The 9,304-nt window shown below is 54.3% G+C and overlaps 1 protein-coding gene across 1 annotated transcript; it reads left to right on the top strand.

Moving 5' to 3' along the window:
• The first annotated feature begins 94 nt into the window (after nucleotides 1-94).
• On the top strand, nucleotides 95-2,171 carry LOC139600812 (forkhead box protein E3-like). Its single transcript, XM_071449284.1, has one exon. The coding sequence runs from the start codon at nucleotides 582-584 to the stop codon at nucleotides 1,458-1,460; it is 879 nt and encodes a 292-aa protein (XP_071305385.1). The 5' UTR covers nucleotides 95-581; the 3' UTR covers nucleotides 1,461-2,171.
• Nucleotides 2,172-9,304: the final 7,133 nt, after the last annotated feature.

Raw genomic sequence — 9,304 nt, 5'->3', positions numbered from 1 at the left:
AGGCATTTAAGTGGTTTCTTTTTTCATGAAATCATGGCTGAGGGTGTTTATGTATTACTGTATGGTCTTTAAATTATGGTTTTATTTTGTAATGTAAATTAGGGGGCAGGTGGCATGAGCTGATCAACATTTTTTAAAATAGGATGTATTTTAATTAAATGACTGGCAACAGCTCGCTACTAATTCTGCAGACAGGTGTGTTTTGAAGGATGCAACGACTCGCAGTGCTTGCACAGGTGTGACCCCGGTAGAATCCACGTTGCTGCAGTGGAGCAGCTTCTCCACCACCCTCCGGTACCGGCAGGACCGGGGCGGCCCCGGGGCCAGCTCCCGGCGGGGCTCGGGGCTGTGTTTGCCCCTGGACGTGGCGGGTGTGCAGCTGATGCCGCCGGGGGTAGGGAACGATGGCGATTCCGCCGCCTTTGCTGGCAGGGACCGGCTCCCAGCGCTGAGCTTTGCCCCGAGCCGTGCCCCGTCCTGACCCGGCGGCGACCGCGAACTGACCAGACTGGGCTGGGCCGGGGGTGGCGGAGAGAGGCTTTAGAAGGGGCTGCGGGGCTGGGGGAGCGGAGCGCGGGGCCATGGCCGAGACCGACCCCGGCGAGCGGCGGGCGGCGGGCACCGAGCCGGGCACCGGGCCGGGCACCGAGCGCATCACCGAGCGGGGCACCGAGCGGGACACCGAGCGCATCACCGAGCGGGGCACGGAGCTCAGCACCGCGCGGGGCACCGAGCCGGGCACGGAGCCGGGCACCGAGGCAGGCACGGCGGGCCGGCCGCGGCGCCCTCCCTACTCCTTCGTGGCGCTGATCACCATGGCCATCCGGGCCAGCCCCGGGCAGCGGCTGCCCCTGAGCGGCATCTACGCCTACATCGCGGAGCGCTTCCCCTTCTACCGCGGCCCCGGCCGCCAGTGGCAGAACAGCGTCCGCCACAACCTCAGCCTCAACCCTTGCTTCCGACGGCTGCCCTGCCGCCACGGCCGCGCCGGCGAGTGGGTGCTGGACCCCGCTTTCCAGGACATGTACCCGGGGGGGAATTACCACCACCACCGCCGCCGCCGCCGCCCGCCCGCATCGCCCCCGCCGCCCTCGGGGACCGCCCCGGCCCCCGCCGCTCTCCGGCCCCCGCCGCCCTCGGGGACCGCCCCGGGCCCCGCCGCTCTCCGGCCCCCGCCGCCCTCGGGGATCGCCCCGGGCCCCGCCGAGCCCCCGCAGCTCCCCGAGCTCCGCCCGGGCCCCGCCGCTCTCTGGCCCCCGCCGCCCTGCCCGGTGCCCCCGGGCTGGCCGCAGGGGCCCTGGGCAGCGCTGGTGCTGCCCCGCCGGTACCCGGAGCTGCCGGCCCGGAGCCCGGCCGTGCCCCCGGGGCTGCCGCTGCCCGCCTGGGCGCTGCGCCCCGCCCAGCGGGACACGGCGGGGGCCTGCGAGAGGGGGACCCGGCTGTCCCCCGCCTTCAGATGAGAGCCCGGCTCCGGGCAGGGCTCGGGGCGCCGCCGGGTCCCTGAGAGCCACCAAAGCCCGCCCGGAGGGAAGCGCCGTGCGGTGCCCGAGATGCGCCCCTGGTCCCCGAGGAGACCGGACCGCGCTGCTCCGCTGACCCCGCGGGTTGGATCTGGGGAAAATTGTGATTTTGATGTTCGAGCCTCCAGGCAGCCCGAGAGGGAGCTGCAGCACCGGGCAAGCGAATGGTGCCGCGCGTCCTCTGGGTCTGAAGGAGTCCTGCACAGGCCAGTCCTTGCCTCATGCAGGGCGCTTATTCTTTCAAGTGTCCTTAATTTATTTTGGAGCTTTTCTTTCAAGGTCTATGGAAAAGCAATATAGGTCTGGTTTTGGTGGAAAATATCTTAAACCAACAAACACCAAGGATACTTGGATTAATACTGGAAATCTTGTGGGGTTGTACTTAAAGTGAATTTATATGGGATTTTTCATACAGGTTATTTTATATTGATGCTGGTTATGTATGTTTGCATACGTTCATTGTTAATGTGTTTCTTATAAACGATGTTGTAATTACTGTGTAAGGATCTCTTCCTTTTTGATTTCAGGGAGAGTAGTTTTTATGCTTTTCTCTCCAAATAAGGGTTCAGAGACAAGATATTCTTCTAATAAGAACCATGTTTTAAGTTTATGAGAGAGGAGTTCAAATATTGTTATGTGAGGAGCAGCACTTGTTGTATGTTATATTAATAAAGATTTCCTAAGAGTTGTGCCTTTATAATTTATGTTGATGCTTTTCTTGAAAGAATATACAACTGAAATTCAGTTTTATAGTTGTTGTTTTGTAACTTTTATACTTAAAAAGTGATTCTAAGCGTCATATTTAAATTCCACCAACACGATGAAAACAGTGCTGGAAATGCAGTTATATTCTCCATTGCCCAGGTCCAGGGCATGGGACCTCCTCAGGAGCCCTGTGGTGGGCCCAGTGCAGGCTGGAACCGGCCCCAAGAGGGGCTTTTTGAGAGGGCTTTGCTGGAGTTTTTGGTGGTGGATTTGGGGTTTTTTATATATATATAATTTTTTTTTTTTTTTTTTTTAAGAATAAACCCCTCTCCTGTGGATGAGTAGCAGCTGTGCCCGGTTCTGAAGGGCCGGGTAGTGATTGCGCCCAGGTGAGCCGAGGGGCGGGGCCTGTGAGGGCGGTGCCCCTCACCTTCCTCACCCTCACACCTGCAGCTCGGTGCTGACGGGACCCGCACGGTCCCCACGGCTCGGGGGTCCCCGAAAACTCCTGTGCCTGACCAGGGGCTGTTTCTGGAGCAGCCCAGCAGCCACCTGGCCGGGAAGGACGGAGCTGAGCGGTGACCATTTCTTCCACCAGGTCAGTTCCACGAGCCGAGTTTCTTTCCCGAGGTTTGGGACCCGCTGCCCTCAGCTGCGGGGCTGTCTGGGGTGAGGTCCCAGCAAAGGCACGGCCAGAGCTGCTGTAATGTGCCTTGAGTAAAGATTGCTCATGTTGGGATTGTTCCTCTTAAAAACGAGAGGCTATAGGAGCCTGTAAAGTGAATTTCGTAGCCCAGGGTGTTTTCTGAGGGGCTGCCAGGCGCTCGGGCGGTTTCGGCTGTTGTGGGTTCAGAGTGAGGAATTTTTCGCCCCTCGGTGCTTTGTGTTGCGGTAGCGGCCATGGGCTGCAGGGCCCGGCCCAGACAGGGGGAACACACAAATAAAGCGCTATTTTTCAGATATTTGCGGCCATTTACAGCAACTGGCCGCTAGACGGGCGCTGTCTGGCGCTGTCCGGAGCTCTCCCGGTGCGGCTGCCGCTAGATGGGGCAGCGGTGCCGCATCCGCCGGGGATGCGCGTTCGGGGGCCCAAAGGGGCTCCCTGCGCGGTACCGGGGCTCCCTGCGCGGTACCGGGACTCCCTGCGAGGTACCGGGGCCCCTCCGGAAAACGGACCCATAAATGCGCGTCGGTGCTGTGCCAAAGAGCGGAAATTCTGCCAGAGATGGGAACGGTCAGCGCCGTCTGCACCTGCGGGCTCCTCCTGCCCGTCCCTCCAGCAGCATCCCCACCGTGCTGGGCTGGGGAATCCTCCCCGAGGTGAGGAGGACTTCATGGACTCCTGATCAGAGCAGTAGGGATGGCCATGGCTGAGTTATCTGCGGGTTTGGATCGCAGACTGAGTGTTCTTCCTCCTCCAACTGCACCAGCCTTGGCTTTTTGCTGGAGCAGGTTTGGATAATGAGCTGAGCAAACAGCTCAGTCTCTCACATGGGTGTTCTGATGCCATTGCCACACAAGAGTTAATCACCACTGCTGTCTGCCCTCTCCAGAGGCTGCTTCAGCTGTCAGCAGGGATGGTCTCTTACAAAGAATGATTCAGAGCATTTAGATAAAGGCCCTGCTCAGAATCACCACTTGTAGGAGCATCTCTCTTCATCAGTGATTTAAAAAGACAAAAAAATCAAAGAGCCTGGCAAGGCTGGCTACCTCTGCCAGCAAGGAGAGGTGCTGGGAATCCCCCCCAGGCTCACTCGAGCTCCCTGCAGACCCTGCCTGGCTTCTGGGGCTGGAACAGGGAGCTGCAGCAGGGGCTGCACTTAAACCAGGGGCTGGCTCATGGTTTGCAGTTTCCTTGGCAGATCACAAGTGCTGGGGCCTCTCCTGAGTTCTGCTTCCCTCTGAAAGCCGAGGGTCCTTGCTGGTAAGATTCTCCCTGGGGTTTGTGACTGCATTTAGAAAACCTGACCTCTGCTTATTTTTCTCCGAGTTATAGCCTTAGGTCAACATTCTTATAGGTTTTATAAATAAACTCCAGCCCAGCACATCCCCTCGTGAGCAGCAGAGAGGATTTGGGTAGGACTAAGGAAATAGAGCATTCCCCTTTCCCACCAGTAGATATCAGACTGTCTAATTCCTCTCCTTGGTGTGGCCTCATGCCTGTCCTTACTCCCTCCTCCTTGGTTTTGGTGATTAACAATGGTTTTTCATGTTATATAGAAAAGCAGGACAAATTATCTGCATGGGGCTGGGTTAGTACAGGTGTAAAAGGCTTTTGATTGACCAAAGCACGGTGCAGTACTGATGTCTCAGTGTGTTAATGCCTTGATCTGATGCTGGGCTGCCACTGGCTCTGGGTGCTGCCAGGTCATTTGTGCCTTCCCCCTGTGCACTGCCCAGGCTGTGCAGGCTCATCCCACCCGAATTCACCTGAATTTTCAAGCACTGGCCAAGCTGTGTGTGGTGTTTGGCTTTGTCCTGGCTTTCAGCATCACCAGCGTTCCCAAGACATTTCCTCCTTTCCTCTTTTATCCAGACAGTTGCTTGACACAGCACAGCCATGGTTACGTGCTGGGCAAAGCTGGAAATATTTTCTCTGCCTTGGAAACTGAGGTGCTGGTGTGGTTTTGGTGCTGGCATGTTCTTGGTGGTTTGCTTGACTTTTCTGTCCCCTACCAGTGTTTCTGCCCCAACTTCTTGTTCTTTCTTCATCTCCACCCTTTTAATCTCTCAGCCTTGTGTTGGAGACTGAGGAGATAAGGGTGTGAGCAATGAAGAGTCCTGCAAAACATAAAATTTGTGTCACAATTTCCCAGCATGGGGTGAGTTGGGAGAGCTGTGAATAGAGAGCTATAGACAAGAGGATCTGCTGGCTTTCTTCAATAGAGAGATGTGACTCAGAGTCCTCATTCCTTTAACTTTTACATGGGCATAGAGTGGTGCAAACACCTGTTTGGATTGCAGCAAACCACAGATGGAGCTCAGACAGCCTGCAGAATGGTCCCCAGGGATCTTTGAAGCTGCAAATCTGAACTTTTGAGGATAAGGGAGTTATGAGCTTTTCCTTGAAGGCCCAAATGGAGGCAGCTGTGGAGCAGAGTGTGATTTGAGCCCGTTCCTGGTACCCTGTGGCCATCAGAGCCCGGGAGCTGCGCTGCTGCTGGGTTTCCCCTCCCTCCTCTCCGGCCGCCCAGCTCCGTACCCAGTTTCCCGTCAAGAGCTGAGCATTTCTCATCGAGAATGTGGCCTGTGGTGAGGGGGTGGGAAGGGAAGAGGGGGTGGGGTGAGTGCAGGGGAAGCTGGGGCTACTGCAGTTTCATGCCTTAATCTCTATTCTCTCTCTCCTCTGCATGGCTTCCTGTTTTTTCACACCACTGCTCTTAGAAACAACAAGCTGCAAGAGAGCAGGACAGCGCTGGCGGTTGGAAGGAACCCCTGGAAACACCTGCAGAAGGTCTGGGTGCAGGCTCTGGAAAAGGCAGGGCGTGTTTGTGTGCTCCCCAGGTGTGGTCCTGTCCCACAGAGGTGGCTCTGAGGAGGGGATGCTGTGCTGTGTGCTCCCCATAAATGCCCTGCTTGGTGCTGTGCAGCAGCAGAACTATTCATTCGTTCTCCTCTTTGAGCTGTTTTCCTCAGCTGCTCTTGAATGGACAAATCTAGAATTTGTCCTGTTCTTAGGAGTCTTGTGACAATCAGCCAGAGGTACTTGGTGTCAGGATAATGCTGGATATTGAATCACCAGTGCTGCTTCCTGCAGGATCTGGGATTTGATGCTTGGAAAGCCACCATGCAGTCCTGGTTTGTCAAGTGTGGGAAATGAGGAAGAATCTTGGTTTGAAGAGCACCAGTGAGGAGCTGCCCTCCCTTTCCATGACCCTGGGCAGCTTGCACAGCTGGACAAGAGTGACCTCTCAGGGAAGTGGCTTCCAAACTGAGAGCCAGGGTCAATTTTATCTGAAAATTCACAAAGAACTGAAAATTCTCAAGAGCTGTGACTTCTGTTTTTAGGGGCCTGACAGGATTCTTGAAACACCAAGAAGTTGCATTAGGAACTGTGCTGTCAGTGTAATTTCTGTATTTACTGCCATGTTTCCTCCCTGCTGTTTCGAGGGGGGGGAAATTGCTTGTTTGACCATAAGCAAATGGCAAAATGTGGAGAAAGGTGTCTAAAATCTGTAATTCATCTTCATAGGTGAATAACTGGAAGAGTTGAGGGGACTGCTGTAGGATCTAGGCTGTGTCCCCTCGGTGTCTGAGCTGTGCTCTTGTCCAATGCTGCATGTCAGAGAGGCAGCAGGAGCCCTGAGCCCTAGCCAGTGTGATCACTGAAGAATGGGAGATTATTTTTAATCAGAAATCACTGTGCTGCTGCCTCATCTGCCAGCGAGCCAAAGATCAATCCTCCAGAAGCAGCGATTTTTGAGGAATGGAGCCCCGTGGCTCAGGGCATGAGACAATTGGGTGTTTCTGAGATGCAATTTCTGCTGGTGACATCAGGGCTTTGGTTTGTGGCACGTTGCTAAGTGACTCCCAAAGCTGCTCCTCTGGCTAATGGCCACCGAGGGAAAGGTAAATAGAGGATTAGGTTGCACAGCCTTGCTCTGGCACCCTGCTCTCGGCAGGAGGAGGGTGGGCAGCCAGGGAGCACAGCTGCTGCAGGAGGTCCCTGCCTGCCAAACGCTGCTGCAGGAAGGAGATGAAAAATGGGGAAGATTGCGGCAATTATTGAGCCTTGTAAAAATAATTAGGCAGACAACAGCAGGCAAATGGGCCGGGAGGAGAAGGAAAGACAGCTGCCAAAGCAGAGAGAGGGAGGACACTGCTGGGCATGGGAAAGGATGGGGAATTGGGTGAGATGCCCCTTTAATCAGTGGCTGGGGAGAGATGAAAAATAATGAATGAGCTTTGTGTGCACATGACAGCAGGACAGGGAGGGAGGGGACATCCCCTCACTGAAGCTGCTTCCACCAGAGGCTCCTGCAGGTTGAGTGCCATTTTTGGGGCTTTTCAGCAGTTACCAGTGGTGCCAGGCATAGCCAGTGACACACAGAGAGGGGAGCACAGCTTCTGCAGTGTTTGTCAGGAAGGGCTGCCTGATTATCCATGTAGGAATTGGTGCCAGGGCTGTAAGGGAACTGGACAGAATATTGGTTAGTCCAGGTTTCTAAATGATGGGAACAATTTTCCATTAGGATTCCTTTTCCTCCTTCATTCTCTGGCTCCTTGCAGAGCCAGCAGCAGGCTCATGAATGATTTTTGCACTGTAATGCTGTGGTCTCTGATCTGTGGGCAGGGCTGTCTGCTGTGGCACAAGGATGCAGTTAATAAGATTTGACAGCGAGTCTCTACCATGTGCTAAATGTCACTTGGTGGTTGGTGATTTCATGGTGACACTCATTCATGTCTTCCAGATTAATTCCATGCATTCCTGTCCTCCTGGTTCTGCTTCCCATGATGAGTCTTCCCAGCACCTCTGTTTAGAATTTAGCAGGAATCCCCTCCTTGCTCTCTAAGCTCTTGCAGAGAGATTTTTCTGCATTACCTAAGCAAATCATCCTTTTGGGTTTGTAAACCTGTGGTGCACACAGCCAGCCCAGAAGCTACAACTGCCTGGTATGGTAGAGGACACAGCCTGTCACTTGGCTCTTCTTAGCCCTCCCACCAGAAATTTTTCTTCAGTCAAGGCAAGCAGCCAAAGAGGGGAGGGAAAAGGCAGAGCTGGGAGAAGCCCCTTTGCAGGGATCCATGTGCAGAGCTGCTGCTGCTGTGCCCCTCTCCTGGGGAGAGCCAGCTGCACTTGTGGAGCACGGGGTGATTCACTCACCCATAAGATCTAACAGATAATCTGCACCGAGGTAAACAAACAAGGACCAGCCTAAATTACTACTAGAGTTCAGTTGTCTCTCTGTAATGGAAGGTTTCAGGGGAATTTGTGCTCATGCAATCAGAGCTGCTGACTTCTCATTCAGAGCAGAGAAAAACATTGTGTTCAGAATCAGTTATGCTGCTGGCTGGGGTTTTTATGGCCTCTTCCTCTGTTTTTTGTGACATAAGAGAAGCAGTGTGACTGGATTTAATTTTCTGCTGTAAGACTGGTGCCAAGGCAATGAGTGGGGAGAACTGCTGGGCAATTCACAGTCTCCTGCCAGTGGAAGGAGGCCACTTTGCCCTGCACCAGTTTGCTGGGCTCCCTCAGTCTTGGCTAATTCACATGAGGGCGGGACATGTGCTTACCAACAGCAGCTTGCACCTATGAGGTCTCCAAAGCACAGCCAAGGTAACAGGCACAACCATCTGGTGATGAGCTAGAAACACGGAGCATCAAGGAGGTGATAAAAAATGAATCAAGGTTTGATTGTGCTGTGGCTGGTCACCGCTGCCCAAAGTGGCTGAAGGGCACTGGAGGGACTTTGCTCTGTCAGCTCTGTCCTGTGCAAGTTTGTTGGGTGTTGTCATCTTGGGTTTTTTGCAACTTAGCAGGATTTCATGTGCTATTTTTTGTCATTTGTAAGTTGAGTAGATGCTTGGCTGCCTTTCCTCCTGTGGTCAGCTGGAACCCCACAAAAGAGGTTCAGGAAGAGGAGAAGGGGAAAGTGCTCTGGTGCTGTGGACTGAGCAATTCTCAGTGCCTGTGATAAATCTGTTACCACCAAGCATCTTGCCGTGCCCATTGTCAGAGATAAGGGAAGACAAAGATTCAGTAAAGATGAGAGCCCTGGGGGACAAGAGCTCAGCCACGCTGGTGAATGAGATCAGATGCCTGTGTTTGGATTTTGCCAAGAGGAGGGAGGCACATTTCCAATCCCTCTGCTGGTTCTGATTCAGCAGTGAAAACAAGAGGTGTGGGTTTGGGGGGGTTTGTGATCTGGTAATCCGAGGGGTCTGTTCAAATCTCCAGGTTTGCTCTGTGCATCCTGACAGTGACAGAACTGAGTCTAAGGAGCAGCCAGTGCTGTCCTCACTGTGGCTCCCCAGGCAGGGAGCACACAGCCGGAGCAGCAGCAATCAATGAAGCTTTGAAGGAAGAGGAGAGTGGTAAATAAATAATGTGCAGGGAGGAGCAGGCAGGGCATGACCCG

This window comes from Agelaius tricolor, unplaced genomic scaffold (assembly GCF_023055355.1).
Source record: "Agelaius tricolor isolate 1412-34295 unplaced genomic scaffold, bAgeTri1.0.p SCAF_28, whole genome shotgun sequence".
Taxonomy (NCBI): domain Eukaryota; kingdom Metazoa; phylum Chordata; class Aves; order Passeriformes; family Icteridae; genus Agelaius; species Agelaius tricolor.
The sequence above is the reverse complement of the archived record's forward strand: the minus strand, read 5'-3'. Positions and strand labels throughout refer to the sequence as shown.

Bases quoted from the DNA above. Each gene is read 5' to 3' on its own strand.
- LOC139600812 (XM_071449284.1), top strand. From the start codon at position 582: ATGGCCGAGACCGACCCCGGCGAGCGGCGGGCGGCGGGCACCGAGCCG.